The sequence below is a fragment of the Dendrobates tinctorius genome, unplaced genomic scaffold (assembly GCF_039654945.1).
Source record: "Dendrobates tinctorius isolate UK_male_01 unplaced genomic scaffold, ASM3965494v1 ptg000111l, whole genome shotgun sequence".
Lineage (NCBI taxonomy): Eukaryota > Metazoa > Chordata > Amphibia > Anura > Dendrobatidae > Dendrobates > Dendrobates tinctorius.
The window spans coordinates 11,019,262-11,036,545 of NW_027361779.1; the positions used below are offsets into that span (position 1 = coordinate 11,019,262).

The window sequence follows — 17,284 nt, forward strand, 5'->3', positions numbered from 1 at the left end:
CGCTGCGGATTTTTCCGCGCGGTTTTCTTGTGGTTCAAAATATGCAGCATGTCACTTCTTTTGTGCGGTTTTCCACCTGCTCCATTCTCCAAATCCGCAGGGGGAAATCCCCAGGGGAAAACCGCACAAAAACCACAAGAAATCCGCAAGAAAAAAGGAAGAAATCCGCAGGAAAAATGCAGGTCTTTTGACCTGCGGATTTCTTCAATTCTGTGCGGAAAAATCCGCAGGGCTCAAAAATGTGTGCACTTAGCCTAGCAATACAGTAATTAAAGTAAAATAAGACGACCCTGCTCGTGAGAGCTTACAATCTACAATGAGGTGGGGGAGATACAAAGTACAGGTGTGTATTTACAATGATGTATTTACTATGATGGTCCAGCCATCTTGAGAAGGTGGGGGACAGAGATAGTGATTGGGCTACATACTCACACTTGCACATAAAATGACTGATTAGTGAACGTGATAGGCTGCTCTGAATAGATGTGTTTTGAGAGAGCGCCTAAAACTGTGCAAATTGTGGATAGTCCTAATTTCTTGTGGTAGAGCATTGTAGAGGATTGGCGCAGCGCGGGAAAAGTCTTGGAGTCGGGAGTGGGAGGTGTGGATTAGTGCAGAGGTTAGTTGAAAGTCGTTTGCAGAGCGCAGCGGTCGGCTAGGCCAATAGACAGAAATGAGGGAGGAGATGTAGGGGGGTGCTGCACTGTGGAGAGCTTTGTGGGTGAGAACAAGTACTTTGAATTGGACCCTATAATGAATGGGCAGCCAATGTAAGGACTGGCGAAGAGCGGACGCGTCTGAGTACCGATTAGCCAGGTAGATGACTCTGGCTGCTGCATTAAGTATGGACTGGAGAGGGGAAAGTCTGTTGAAAGGGGAAAGGTAATCTTATCAACTTTTGAATTGGACAAAAGGGGATGGGGCCGGTCTTTCAAAATGCCAGGGTGCATTGGAATACATGAATATGAATATGCTCTCTGATTCATTACTTCCCCACAGTATCCTGAGCCGGTGTGGTGCTAATGTTATTGACTGCAGGAGTGTCATAGCAGTACATAGTTGGTCAAGTTAGAGGAATGCTAGGAAGGAGAATCTGTGTGCACGGTGATTTACCCATCATGAGACTGTATGAGTCTCAGGATGCGTCTATTTAGGTTGAGTGAGTTGGACACACAGGGTGGTAGAGCTCAGGCTGTAAACAATAACCATTCACAAAGAGGGCTGAAGGGGAGCTAATCACCAAAAAATAGCTACTGTAAGTAATGGGGGCTTGGAGACTCATTACAAGAATAGCCAGATTTTGTTTTTTGCCCGGAAAACCCCTTTCATTTTCTTGTAGGTCTCATTTCTTCTGCTCTGCCCTGCCGACAGGGCATCACTGCGTATATCATGTTGATTGACAACTGACTCCCCACTACCTAACTCGGCATAGGCACACTATATTAGTGTAGTTTAAATTGCATGGGCATTGTAGTTAGATGTCTGCTAGTGATACTGATACCTTGCATAGGCTCTCAAAATAAGTCATGTGTAGAGTTCTTTGCACTGTTTATGTTCGAGCTCAGGTAATGTAAGTCACAGTGGGGAGCTGGCTGTCAGTCAACATGACATCAGCCTTGAGGATCCATCAACAGAGCAGAGCGGAAGAGAAGAAACTGCTCTGACGTGACATCACATGACTTGAGAGATTTGTCACCAGGAGCAGTTCTGTGATTACGCGGACCCAGGAGAGATCAGCGCACAACAGAGCAGGTTGGTAGTTTTTAACTATTTTCCTATAAGTATTTAACCCAGTAGTAGGAAAAATTAAATCCCACGTAACCTCTTTAATGGTTTAAACACAACTTATCACTGGCATGTGCCTCGTCAGAAATGTTACTCAGTGAGGGACTGGAGTTCATTTTGGGCTTAAGCTATGCCACAATGGTGACGTAACTTTTGAAACATTTGTCGGGTGGGCGAGCTACGCCATGCTCTGCCCATTGTGGAACATCTTGCTTGGACTTGAGTGAAAATTTCCACAATCCAGAAACAACTGCATTCTCCAAAAGTTTCTAAATTTTGTGAACTTTACAAAGTGATTTAATTAAGTGCCAGAAATGTGGAGAAAACTCTTCTGATTGGGTTCAATGTGCTTGGTACTTATTACATGGATGTGACGTTACCTGGCAAGGTTTGGTAGAGGTAGATGCAATGCTGTGATGTATTGCAGCTACATATACGGTAATCCTCTCTTTATCAGTACAATCAACTACCACTCCATTTACATGTATTTTCAGCACTTCACTTTATGAGCAAGACAGGCAGTTTCCTTTAATAAAGGATGGTTTTCTTTACCAAAACTCCAATTTTGAAGATTGCATGCCTGACATGCACCTCTATGCACGAGGACAAACAGATTTTGATTTCATTTAGCATCCCTTTTATTTCCAAGTAGAGGTCTTGAGGTCTTCCCTTTTTACAAATAAGCAAATTGAACCAGGTGTCAGACCTTGAGACCCGAGATTTCGAATATAAGTGACAATTCACCCTTAGCTGTATTGTACCAAACATAACACTAAGTAATTGCTTTCCTTGAAACTCCACATGCCTGTTCTTTTTCTATTTCTTACTTGTAAAGCTATTATACTTACTGCAGAGCCCACTTGTTACACAAGTGTAAGAGCTTCTCTGAAGAAGGCTTAGATTGCAGTTAAGACTAGTTGCTCTACTACATTTTACCTTAGAAAATCTATTGTTTTACTTGATGTTCTCCGACCCTATTTTGCTTTGAAGATTACAAGACTGACCATGAAATAGGTCTTGAAATAGTCTGTGACACAAGGTTTCCTCCTCTGCTTCATCTCATGAAGATCTCAAGTGCACGAGGTTAACATTGTGCATTACTAGTCTTCTGTTCTGCCTGCTCAGATTGGAAGGTACTATATAGTTCAGGTATAGCAAATCTTTTCGAAATTTCACCAGTCTGAAGACTTCTCTAGTAAGTTGATGCTGATGATATTGGCGATTGGGGTCATAAATGTCATTTAGCAATTTTGTTCCTCTTAGATTCTCTTAAAAGTGGCCAAATATGGCTGCTTCTTTGCTCCCACAGATGTCCAAAGCATTGGAATAGACTACTTGGGGAAAAAACTTCTATTAATATTTCCTACCAGTAGAAAAATGGTAAAGTCAGATTCTAGGGAAAGTCAATGAGTGAGTGAAGCAATATGAGCTTTACATAGATTAGTTACTTTGGATGGAATAACTAACACTCCATTACTGTTGTATATCCACTACTTTTTAGTTGTCATTATTTATGAACATATAGGCAGTAGTATTACTGAACGTTTCCGGAAAGTGCGCTAATTTGTTTAATGATCTCATGTGTATGTATTGTGAGAGGTTTTATTTGGTTCTGGAATATAGAATAGAAGTGCTAGTGCCATTCTAGGCTTTTTGCCCACCACACACCAACAACCATTAAAGCTCTGCTACCTACTGTTTCCTTCTTTTATAAACAATGGAATTGTGCAGTGAAAACAAGTTATCACCCATATCCAGGGCAGATGATCACTTGCTGATTGGTGGATGTGTCACCTCTGGAATTTGCCCAGGTCAGGGAAATCTTGTCTCTGTTACAATATGGCACAGCCATAATTATTGCTCTACATGCTTCTCATGACAATGGAGCTTGAAAGTTTACTTACTTTGTTTTTTTTCATGAACTGCAATATGATTAATTTCGGTACTTATGTACCCAGACTGGTCCGGAAGCACCGTCACTCATCCCTGCATTTTGTTTGTATGACAATAACAGTATGTGCACACTTTGCAGATTTTTTTGCGGATATAAGTATAGCTCAAGTAATGTTAATCAATGGGAATCCAGAATTGCTGTCCACATGATGCTGAAAATTCCGCACTGATTCACAGCGTTTTATTTTCCGCAGCATGTCAATTCTTTTTGCGCATCTTTAGCATTTCTGCACCCATTGATTTTCATTGAGTCAGTCAAATCCGCAGCAAAACCGCAGGTGTAAAAAGGTTTGCAGATTTGCTGTGTATGTGCTGGCAAAAACACTGCAGAAAAGGAAATATCAGGAGGAAGAGTGGGTGGGCGGAGAATGTGTGTGGGCGGAGACTGTGTGAGAGGAGAATATGTGCATGTCTGTTTGCTGGTGTCTGTGTGTGTCTGTATGTGTGTGCGGCCGTGTGCGGTAACGCTATTGCCGATGCTGTCGGCCACAGCGCTGCGGGATCATGCTAGCAGATGCCAGCGCGATTCCGTAGCTGACTGTGACCCGCAGCGGTGAAACAGGCTTGGGTTAATGAAACTACTGCTCCCATCTGGCTATGTCTGGTATCACTGATAACAGTGACAGCAGGTGCCGCTGATGGGAGAGTAGTATCATCTGCCGGCGCCTGTGCCACTGTAAAAAAAAAAAAAAAAAGTAAACTTGCATACATATTCACATAAAAATAAAAACTCATTATATTCACCTCACACCAAATTCCCAACGCCCTCGTCTCCTAGAAATAACGTAAAACAATAAATCAACATATGCTCCCTGTCCGCCATAATTCAAGGTAATCCAGATTGTCTCACGCTCTACCTGGCGATGCACTGACAGGAGCTAATCGCTCTTGCAGTGCATCAGCTGATCAGCTCCGTGTTGTCACTTATGGCACCGCTGCGTAGAAAAGTTCTCACACAGTGGTAGTGCCGTAAAGTGTGAGCATCGGAGATGTGAACTCCGGTGAACCCTCACGGCAGTGCAGTGATACGCTGTGGGAGATATTACCTCCTGTCATTGTATCGTCGTAGGCCTGGTAGAGCGGTCACATCTCCCGATGTGACTGTTCTACACGTGAGATCGTTGTGGGAAACTCGGTAAATGGACTACGTGGGACAGGGAATATTATATGTTGGTTTATTATTTTATTTTTGTTGCAGGAGACGAGAGATTAGGCGTTCAGTAAGTATGGTTAATTAAGACTAATAAAGGACTTTATTCTGGCTGTGTGTTTATTTACCATATAACTATAAGATTAGTAATGGATAGGTGTCTTATAGACACGTCTCCATTACTAAGCCCTGGACTTGATGTCACCGGACAATACAAAAGTGACCTCAACCCCACAAATATTACCTCACTTGCCACTGCTACAGAACAAGTGGGAAGAGCGAGGCTAAGTGCCAGAATTGGCGCATCTATAAGATACTCCATTTCTGGCTGATGTTTTTAACCTGGGGGGATTCCAATATCCATAACCCCTTCCCAGGCTATGAATATCAGCCTGTAGCTGTCTGCCTAGCCTTTGCTGGTTCGATTTTATAGGGGGACCCCATGTCAGTTTTTTCTGGGGTTCCTCTGCAAAATAGCCAGTAAAGGCTAAGCAAACAGGTGTGAGCTGATATTAATGGCCTGGAAACCTTTATGACTATTGGCTCCTTCCCAGAATATGAAAATCAGCCGTCGGCTTTCCCTCTGCTGGTCATGAAAATTACGCGGGAGCCCACACAATTTTTTTTTTTTTTTTTTACATTTTTTAAAAATAAACTGCTATTGCACTTCACGCAGAATTCCTGTGTGTCTTTATTTAACTCTTCATGTACTGTTCTATTAATGAGGGTACCTGGCTGACGCCTGTTCATTATTAAACCTCGGGCTTGGTATTACAGTATATGTATATATACACTGCTCAAAAAAAATAAGGGAAACACTTAAACAACAGAATATAACTCCAAGTAAATGAAACTTCTGTGAAATCAAACTGTCCACTTAGGAAGCAACACTGATTGATTGACAATCAATTTCACATGCTGTTGTGCAAATGGAATAGACATCAGATGGAAATTATTGGCAATTATCAAGACACTCAATAAAGGAGTGGTTCTGCAGGTGGGGACCACAGACCACATCTCAGTACCAATGCTTTCTGGCTGATGTTTTGGTCACTTTTGAATGTTGGTTGTGTTGTGCTTTCACACTCGTGGTAGCATGAGATGGACTCTACAACCCACAGAAGTGGCTCAGGGAGTGCACTTCATCCAGGATGGCACATCAATGCGAGCTGTGGCAAGAAGGTTTGCTGTGTCTGTCAGTGTAGTGTCCAGAGGCTAAAGGTGCTACCAGGAGACAGGCCAGTACACCAGGAGACGTGGAGGGGGCTGTAGGAGGGCAACAACCCAGCAGCAGGACTGTTGCCTCAGCCTTTGTGCAAGGAGGTACAGGAGGAGTACTGCCAGAGCCCTGCAAAATGACCTCCAGCAGGCCACAAATGTGCATGTGTCTGCACAAATGGTTAGAAACCGTCTCCATGAGGATGGTCAGAAGGCCCAACGTCCACAGATGGGGGTTGTGCTCACAGCCCAACACCGTGCAGGACTCTTGGCATTTGCCACAGAACACTAGGTTTGTCAAATTCACCACTGGCGCCCTGTGCTCTTCACAGATGAAAGCCGATTCACACTGAGCACATGTGACAGACGTTACAGAGTCTGGAGACACCGTGGAGAGCGATCTGCTGCCTGCAACATCCTTCAGCATGACCGGTTTGGCAGTGGGTCAGTAATGGTGTGGTGTGGGGTGGCATTTCTTTGGAGGGCCGCACAGCCCTCCATGTGCTCGCCAGAGGTAGCCTGACTGCCATTAGGTACCGAAATGAGTTCCTCAGACCCCTTGTAAGACCATATGCTGGTGCGGTTGGCCCTGGGTTCCTCCTAATGCAGGACAATGCCAGACCTCATGTGGCTGGAGTGTGTCAGCAGTTCCTGCAAGATGAAGGCATTGAAGCTATGGACAGGCCCGCCCATTCCCCAGACCTGAATCCGATTGAGCACATCTGGGAAATCATGTCTTGCAAGGCACTGTATATAAACCCCAAGCGACTTGCAGCTGTAATCGCAGCAAAAGGTGGCGCAACAAAGTATTAAGTTAAAGGGGCCGAATAATAATGCACGCCCCACTTTTCAGTTTTTGACTTTCCACAAAAATTTAAAATAACCAATACATTTCGCAATTGTGTTCCACTTGTTGATTCTTCACCAAAAATTTACATTTGGTATCTTTGTTTGAAACAATATATATATATATATATATATATATATATATATATATAATAGAGAGAGAGCAAGATATATAGATATGTAAATATATACGAGTATATATATTCACTTATATTTGTTTAAGAGAGAGCGAGATATATAGATATGTAAATATATATATATTCACTTATATTTGTTTTGTGTGTAAACATATTTGAACATGGTATGTAATGATATTATGGACTTCGATGGAGAATGAAAAAGAAGAGGTTGAACAAGGAAATTACAAAAATTCTTTTTTCTTTTCTTTTTTTTTTTTTTAAATTTATCTTTATTTAACTTATAAATCCACGTGAAAATTCGCATCAAGACTGAATAAAATCCACGCAGAATTTCAACTGCATTTCCTGCCCAGAGAGGCAAAATCCGCGCAGAAATTTATGCAGGCAAATCCGCAACGTGCACACAGCCTAAAGGCAGCATGATTAACAAACCAGCATGATCGAAGAGGAAGACAAGAGGGAATTCTTCAACCGTGCTCTCCCTGCACACGCTGGTTGTCAATCATGCCGCTGTGGGCATGATAGAAGCGAAAGGCAGGGATGAGTGATGGCGCTCCAGGATCAGTCTGGGAACATAAGCACGGGATTAAACATTCTTTCTTAACAGTCACTTGTAAAAAATACATGATTTCTAAGGTTATTTGGGGCCTGATATAGCACTCTTATTACATTATAGTGGTAAATCCCCTTGAAAGGTTCACACCTCCATCACAGATTTCATCATTTTTATTAAAAAGAAATATTGTAGTATTCCGCGCCAATTAACATAACAGAGACAATGAAGAAAACTGGACTGCTTTGTATTCAACAGGTTCCTTTCTATGATGGATCTCTCCTCGGTGTGAATTTCATTTTTCATACAAAGTACAGTACAATATTGTGCATTGTAATTTTTAAAGCATTAAAGGGACTTCCACTCTTTTGCTCAAAACTGGCTAGGTAGAGGGGGTCATTATATACATAGAAAGAAATGTAACTGAGCACTCCAATTCCCTGCTGTTCAAGTGGCCTCATCCAAATCCAGAATTAAGATGTCTTGTTACATTAATTATCTGACCGCTGAGCCCACTAATTTGCTGACATAATCACTTGCGGTACTGGTGGAGACCACTGGAACAAGGGCACCTGAGCAGGTGGGGGATTAGAAGACTAAGCAACACTTTCTGAATTTAGAACTGTGCATTTGCATTGGCCTGTAATGAAAGAGGTCTATAATTTGTGTCTGTTATTTTTTTTCAGGACTACAAAAAAATAAATAAAAAATTAATATATATTTTTGGACACATTCAGCAGATTCTTCTCTAATACTAACTGAATAAGCTTACTTGTGTCTGAAATTATTATTATTTAGTTATATAGCGCCATTAATTCCATGGTGCTGTACATGAGAAGGGGGATTACATACAAAGTTATAGATATCGTTAACAGTAAACAAATTTACAATAACAGACTGGTACAGAGGGGAGAGGACCCTGTCCTTGCGGACTTACATTCTACGGGATAGTGGGAAGAGACAGAAGGTCGGGGGTGCAGCAGCTCTGGTGGTGATAAGGCGGCAGCTCAGGTGGTGGTGAGGCGGCAGATTGGTTATTGCAGGCTGTAAGCTTTCCTGAAAAGATGGGTTTTCAGGTTCCGTTTGAAGGATCCGAGGGTGGTGGATAATCGGACGTGTTGAGGCATGGAATTCCAGAGGATAGGGGATATTCGGGAGAAATCTTGGAGGCGGTTGTGTGAGGAACGAATAAGTGTGGAGGAGAGTAAGAGGTCTTGGGAGCATCGAAGATTACGTGAGGGAAAATATTGGGAGGTTAGTTCAGAGATATAGGGAGGAGAAAGGTTGTGGATGGCTTTGTAGGTCAGTGTTAGTAGTTTGAACTGGATTTGTTGGGGAATTGGGAGCCAATGGAGGGATTTGCAGAGGGGAGAGACAGGGGAGTAGCGAGGAGAGAGGTGGATTAGTCTGGCAGCAGAATTGAGGACAGACTGGAGTGGTGTAAGAGAGTTAGCAGGGAGGCCACAGAGGAGAGTGTTGCAGTAGTCAAGGCGGGAGATGATTAAGGCATGTACAAGAGTTTTAGTAGATTGAGGGCTGAGGAAGGGATGGAAATGCACAATGTGCTGGGTTTTTTGTTCATGTTGAAAAGAAACACTTTAGTCCTTGAGGAATTTCTGCTAGAAAAGACTGTCCAACTTTAGCAACTAAATCAATTGAAAAAAATGCCGCAAAATTTCCTGAAAAAGCTGTCCTTAAGACCTCAGTCAGACGTCCGTGTTTCACATAGAGTTGAAGCTAGTAGCTTACATACACTATATAAAAAACACATACTGTATGCATGTTTTTCTCAATTTTAAACAAGAGAAAAGGTATCAATTGGTTTCAAAAAGGATTAAAACTTTATTAAATAGTTTATCAAAAATAATTAATTTTTCCCTTTTTGTTTAGAATTGCACATTACTGATTTTATATTGTGTTTACCGTGTTGATACTTTTGTGATGCCCTTGTGATGTCTTCTGTGGCCATTTCCATTGATCTATGAGCTGTCTATTAATCCATTGAAAAGCATAAAATGGTTCATGCCTAAACAAATTTTGTATCCATCTATTATTCATCTTTGGAAACTTCTGATGTGATCTGTTTTCTAAAAGTTATGTCAAATATGTATGATATAATTATATTTTTCTTTTGGTTGATAAACCTTAATTTATTGCTTGTTACCGGCTTATCATGTACATGTGGGACATTGGTATAGAAATAGAAATGCATTTTGTGTTTAGTTGATCTTTTTTCACTAATATTACTGATTCCTGATCTTGTGATACTGTTCTTTTTTTGTCCCTGGTTGACACAGTTGGTGCACGGTCCCATTAATGAATGATTTTAGGTCAATTCGGATTACCATAATTATTATTTGCCAAGTGCCAGAATAATGAGAGAGAGAATGTTTTAAGGCATTTTTATTTACTGCAAAAGTCAAAAGTTTACATACCCTAAGATTGCTATGTCTTTAACTCCTTAACAACCGCCGATACGTGTTTTAACGGCGGCAGTTAAGGGTACTTAAACCACAGCACCGCTTTTTAACGGCGCTGAGGTTTAAGTGTATAGCGTCCCCCAGAGTCGGAATTTCTCCAGGGTCTCAGCCACCTGGGGTAGCTGAGGCCCTAGAGAACATGATTCGGGTTGGTTTTTACAGACTCCGGTGTTGCGATTGCCGTTATTAACGGTATAACGACGACCGCAAAAAAAAGTCAGATTTGCCATTTAATTTCTCTCTCCTCTGATGTGCTCGCACACCAGAGGAGAGAGAAATAGGGTCACATGTTATGAATGGGCATCGTGGAGGATAGCAGGCCCAAGCTAAGCCACAGAAAACCAGAGAGGTTGGTAACTAAGCGGATGCAGACCCCTGATCAAGTCCACACAACTAGCAGTAGCCGTGGAGCGTGGCTACGATGATCCTAGATGCCTCGGCACAGCAGGAGAGCTAACTAAGCCTAAATAAAGAAAGGGGAAATCTAAACTGCCCCGGAGCAGACCCCAAAGGAATAGATAGCCCCCAAACATATATTGTCGGTGAGACAAGATGAACACACAAACGCAGGCAGAAAAATAGACTGAGCAAACGATGGGGCCCAAATTGACTTGACAGGGCAGGAAAGGAAAGACACTGTCTGCAATCATGCAAAAAACCCCTGCAAAAAGTCCAACACGTCTGATGCACAAAAACACTGAAGTCGCACGACTTTACCCCCACTATCAGCACTCTGGTATGTTCTGAAAGCAAAGCAAAAAGAGACCAATATAACAGGGGACAAAACAAACTGGCACATGCAGTAACATATGGGCGATGATTCAGCACAGCCCCAGCCGGAGCTGGCTGACCCGCACAAAGCAGAGGTAAACAAAACCAGATCAAATGCAAACAGAATAACAAATGAACCACTTAGCTTAACCATGCAGGGAAAGAGCAGGAGACATCAGACCTAGAAGGCACAGGAAGAAAATCACCAGCAGTGATAGAAGGAGTCAGCTGTCTTAAATCCCAATCAGAAACCCAGATCTCCAATCGTCTTCCTCATTATCAGGTGGCAAGCCTCTGTCAAACAGATCAGCTCCACTGCCTCCAGTAACCACCAGAGGGAGTCCAGAAAGAGAACTCGCAACCCCTCTTTCAGTCTGACCAGCTCCACTACCTTCAGTAATCACCAGAGGGAAGCCAGAGAGAGAATTCACAACAGTCACCCCCCTTGTACCTCCCGAGTCCCTCCATGCCCCTGTGATGTCCCCCAGGCCACCGTCGTCGTCTTACATAGTGAAAATGGCAGGCGCATGCACAGTGCGCCCGTTGAGATTTGCCGGCCGGCAACAATAGGAATTTTTTCCTATTGGTTCATTTTGATCACTGTGATGATAGACCCTATCACAGTGATCAAAATAAAAAAAAATAGTAAATAAACCCCCCTTTTATCATCCTCTTAGTTAGGGAAAAATGAAATAAATACTTATTTTCAGTTTTCCGTTAGGGTTTAGCGTTGGGCTAAAGTGATTTAGACTAGGGTTAGGGTTGGGATTACGGTTAGGGTTGGGATTAGGGTTAGGTGTGTGTTGGTTAGATTTGTGGTTAGGGGTGTGTTGGGGTTAGGGTTGGCGTTAGAATTTGGTGGTTTTCTCTGTTTAGGTACATCAGGGGTCTCCAAACGTGACATGACGCCACCATTGATTCCAGCCAATTTTGCATTCTAAAAGTCACAGTGCTTCCTCCCTTCTGAGCCCTGCCGTGCGCCCAAACAGTGGCTTTTCCCCACATATGGGTTATCGGCCTACTTAGGAGAAATTGCACAACAAATTTTGCAGTCCGTTTTCTCCTGATAACCTTGTGAAAATAAAAAAAAATGGTTCCAAAGTTAATTTTTTGTGAAAAAAGTAAAATGTTCATTTTTTCCTTCCACATTGCTTTAGTTCTTGTGAAGCACCTGAAGGGTTAATAAACTTCTTTAATGTGGTTTTGCGCACCTTGAGGGGTGCGGTTTTTAGAGTGGTGTCACTTTTTGGTATTTTCTGTTATATTGACTCCTCAAACTCGCTTCAAATGTGAGGTGGTCCCTAAAAAAAATGGTTTTGTACATTTTGTTGGAAAAATGAGAAATCGCTGGTCAACTTTTCACCCTTATAACTTCCTAACAAAAAAAATGTTTCCAAAATTGTGTTGATGTAAAGCAGACATGTGGGAAATGTTATTTATTAACTATTTTGTGTGACAAATGTTCAAAATTTTTGCCATATTAAGTTTTTTTTTCATATATAAAAGCAAGTCATTGAAGAAATTTACAGTGCCTTGCGAAAGTATTCAGCACCCTGGAACTTTTCAACCTTTTCCCACATATCATGCTTCAAACATAAAGATACCAAATGTAAATTTTTGGTGAAGAATCAACAACAAGTGGAACACAATTGTGAAGTTGAACGAAATTTATTGGTTATTTTAAATTTTTTGGGAAATTCAAAAACTGAAAAGTGGGGCGTGCAATATTATTCGTCCCCTTTACTTTCAGTGCAGCAAACTCACTCCAGAAGTTCATTGTGATCTCTGTTATGAATGGGTCACCGAGGAGAAAAAGGCAAAACAAGCTAAGCCACAGAAAACCAGAGTGGTTGGTAACTATGCAGATTGCAGATCCTTGATCTTACCACACAACTAGCAGTAGCCGTGGAGCGTCCCTACGGCCGGAGGACTACATAAGCCTAAAGCAAGAAAAGGGAAAACTAACTGCCCCAGAGCAGACCCCAAAGGAAAAGATAGCCCCCACACATGTATTGACGGTGAAACAAGATGAAGGCACAAAAACAGGCAGGAAAATAGGCTGAGCAAATGATGGGGCCCAAACTAACTAGACAGGAAAGGAAAGGGAAGACACTGTCTGCAACCTGCAAAAAACCCTACAAAAATAATGTCCAACACTTCTGATAGCAAAATTAACCCTGAAGTCACTAGACTTCTCCCACTATATCAGCACTCTGAAAGATTCTGAGACAGGGCAAAAAGAGACCAAACTAGTAAGGGACAAAAAGCCAATTGGCAAAATACTGATAAATAAGAGTGGAAATTCAGCTCAGCCCCCAGCCGGGGCTGGCAGACCACACAAAAAACTGAATAGACCAACAAAATCAAGTGTGAACATTAGCAGAAAAACTTAGCTTTAGATGACTGGAACAGAGCTGAAAACCAAGAGCTGACAAGCCAGAAGGAATCACCAGCAACTGAATAGGGCGTCGGCTGTCTTAAATCCAATCTGAGAATCCTGAGATCCAATCGTCATCCTCATTCTCAGGTGGCAGATCTCCACCGATCAACCAGCCGCACCACCTCCCGTCACCACCAGAGGGAGTCCAGAAGGGGAACGCACAACTGGTGAATCAGAGAATGAACTCACAACAGATCTCTGAATGATCCAGTGTTGTCCTAAATGACTAATGATGATGAATATAATCCACCTGTGTGTAATCAAGTCTCTGTATAAATGCACCTGCTCTGTGATAGTCTCAGGGTTCTGTTGGAAGCACAGAGAGCATCATGAAGACCAAGGAACACAACAGACAGGTCCGTGATACTGTTGCGGAGAAGTTTAAGCCGGATTTGGATACAAAATGATTTCCAAAACTTTAAACATCCCAAGGAGCACTGTGCAAGCGATCATATTGAAATGGAAGGAGTATCATACCCAGCCATCTCTAAACTTTCATCTCAAACAAGGAGAAGACTGATCAGAGATGCAGCCAAGAGGCCCATGATCACTCTGGATGAATTGAAGAAATCTACAGCTGAGGTGGGACAGTCTGTCCATAGGACAACAATCAGTCGTACACTTCACAAATCCAGCCTTTATGGAAGCGTGGCAAGAAGAAAGCCATTTCTCAAAGATATCCATAAAAAGTTAAAGTTTGCAACAAGTGACCCTGGAGACATACCAAACATGTGGAAGAAGGTGCTCTAGTGAGATGAAACCAAAATCGAACTTTTTGGCAACAATGCCAAACAATATGTTTGGAGTAAAGGCAACACAGCTCATCACCCTGAACACACCATCCCCACTGTCAAACATGGTGGTGGCAGCATCATGGTTTGGGCATGCTTTTCTTCAGCAGGAACAGGGAAGATGGTTAATATTGATGGGAAGATGGATGGAGCCAAATGCAGGACCATTCTTGAATAAAACCTGTTGGAGTCTGCAAAAGACCTGAGACTAGGACGGAGATTTGCCTTCCAACAAGACAATGATCCCAAACATAAAGCAAAATCTACAATGGAATGGTTCACAAATAAACGTATCCAGGTGTTAGAATGGCCAAGTCAAAGTCCAGACCTGAATCCAATCGAGAATCTGTGGAAAGAGCTGAAAACTGCTGTTCACAAATTATCTCCATCAAACCTCACTGAGCTCGAGCTGTTTGCCAAGGAAGAATGGGCCAGAATTTCAGTCTCTCAATGTACAAAACTGATAGAGACATACCCCAAGCAACTTGCAGTTGTAATCGCAGCAAAAGGTGGCACAACAAAGTTTTAAGTTAAAGGGGCCGAATAATATTGCACGCCCCACTTTTCAGTTTTTCAATTTCCACAAAAATTTAAAATAACCAATAAATTTCATTCAACTTCACAATTGTGTCCCACTTGTTGTTGATTCGTCACCAAAAATTTACATTTGGTATCTTTGTTTGAAGCATGATATGTGGGAAAAGGTTGAAAAGTTCCCGGGGGCCGAATACTTTCGCAAGGCACTGTAGGTCACGAAAAAACATTGTCAGAATCAGTGGGATTCGTTAAGGCGTTCCATAGCTATAACCTCATAAAGTGAGAGTGGTCAGAATTTTAAAAATTGGCCTGGTCATTAAGTGGCAAATTGGCTCTGTCACTAAGGGGTTAAGGGCAATGGTACTAAAGAGTAATGAAATGTCTGTAAACTTTTAACTTTGCAGTAAGTAATAAAAATGCCTTAGGATATTCACACTCTCATTATTCTGGCATTTAGCAAATATTAATAATTATGGTAATCCTAATTGACCAAAACCGGGAAAGGTTTATTCAGATTTCATGTCAGATAATGAGACAAACATGCATATGTGTCTTTTTATGTAGTGTGTGGAAACCTCTGGTTTCAATTGTATGTGTTTTGATTTGTGATTTTCACAGATTGAACAAATACCCATTATAGTCTATGGGGCTGTTCAAATGTCCGTGTTATTTTGCAGAAAGCGTTTCCAAGCAAAAATCATGGAGACAGCTGCATGAATAATAACTCCCAGTACAAGTGTATAGGTCTGTGAAAATCACGGACTGCAAACAGATGCCATCAATGTGTGTCTGTGTGATATTCATGATTAACATTGCAAAGGATAGTAACAGCTTTGTAATTTACTTATCCCGATATGAAAATCAATGATGAAACACTGAGGGTAAGGGCTCATTCAGACGTCAGTGATATTTCATCAGTGTTTGTATGCCGAACCCAGGACTGGACCTTACAGAGAAAAATGATAATTGAGAGGCTCACACCTGTACTGTGCTTTGGAGACCTTAGTTTAGGCATAGAAGCACTGATGAAAAGTCGATGATGTGTGAATGAGGCCTAAAACTGACACTGACCAAACATTGATGAAACTTTGATATCGATAGCACTTACACCAATTTTTGTGAACAAGCATGGGTGTCTGAATAATGCCTAAAAATACTTTCCCGACACTTAATGTGGTCTAAATGCAGGTAGATTTAATTGAAATCTGTGATATTGCAGTGCTGTCTCGAGCCTTCATGACATGCTTAAAGGGACACAAATTAATTCAGATTGTCATCTCGGAAAATGCTCCTTACCTGCAGAGATAGTGTTACTTTGATGGTAAATGGCAATTACAATCATTGGTCACAATACTTTGAGCAGTGACTGTAAGCATTCCCAAGCTCCTTGATTGACAGAGGGTGCCGCAGCACACCTGTAACAGATTGAGCTGTCAATTGCGTACTTTCAGTGAGGTGGCCAGGCAGCATTGAAGCGCTATTTACCTGCAGATCAACCCCTTTTTCCCATGCCCAAACTGTTCTTACCGTCTGCTGCTGCAGTGACATCTCAACTCGGGCGCTTGCGACCGCCAGTCAGGAAACCTCTTTTATGTAGGTGGTGATAGGGTGCCTATTTGGAATATTGCACTGTATATATTTTCTGTATAAAGAGTGAAATGCATAAATTGATTGTCCAGGTTTGGCATCATAGTTTACAGTCACTCTGTGCAGCTTGTGAATCCTTACTGCACACACAGTGTGCTTTGTCGAGATTCTCCAGGGCCAGCAGCAAGACCAGGCAGTCATGTGACCACAAGCATGCAATATACATACTTGCTTTCACATTTCAACCGATTGTGCAGGGCCTCACTCAGTTCACTTGTATTGAGCGAGGCCGCGCACATCTAGTCAGACATGCTTACCTCATACTTGAGGGCACATGACCACTCGCAACGGAAAATCCTGACAGCACATATTGTGTGTCCGTGCTGTGCGGATTCACAAGTCTGCAGTCACAGATTGACTAGAGCAATTAGAAATAATAAATAATCCGCACAATAAGATATCCCTCAAAGTCCCAATGGTGCTCATGCTAGTCTATGCTACTTGGTCCTATCCTTAACAGACCGGAAATGTCCGCTCAGCCAGTCACTGACTTAGGTGGGTCACTGTGGCCATTGAGTGGGTGAGTTGACATTTTCCTGCCATTTCTGGTGTGTTATGGAAGGCATCAGAAAATGGAGGCCAACGGGGACTGGGAAAGTGCTGGCAATAAACTTACAGAGAATCACTTAGGGTGAGCAGCCCCATTTCTAAATGTCTTAGCACCTTCCATGCTTTAAATTGCCGTCATATCTCTATAGAGTGTTTTTCTTCGAGCATGCTCTCACCAGCATTTTCTTGACTTTGCAGCGTATACAATCAGGTATTTTGAAAGCATTTAACAACCCAACTACTAAAACTGCGGATGAGGATACGAAGAGAAAAGTAAAAGGTATTGTGTCATCTGAATAAACCCACACATATATATCTATATCTATCTCTCTCTCTCTCTGTGTATATGTGGCGCCCCTGAGGCTCAGTCGCCACAGAGGTACTGCACCTTCTCCTAAGGTGTAGTGCCCCACCATCCAGGTGA

The 17,284-nt window shown here is 42.2% G+C and overlaps 1 protein-coding gene across 3 annotated transcripts in view; it reads left to right on the top strand.

Moving 5' to 3' along the window:
• USP45 (ubiquitin specific peptidase 45) overlaps window positions 1-17,284 on the top strand; it is a 234,746-nt gene that overhangs the window by 187,040 nt on the left and 30,422 nt on the right. For all 3 annotated transcript variants that reach the window (XM_073589507.1, XM_073589508.1, XM_073589506.1), the window contains one exon: window positions 17,059-17,140. In XM_073589507.1, coding sequence (XP_073445608.1) covers window positions 17,059-17,140 — 82 coding nt within the window. The remainder of the gene's footprint in view (window positions 1-17,058; window positions 17,141-17,284) is intronic.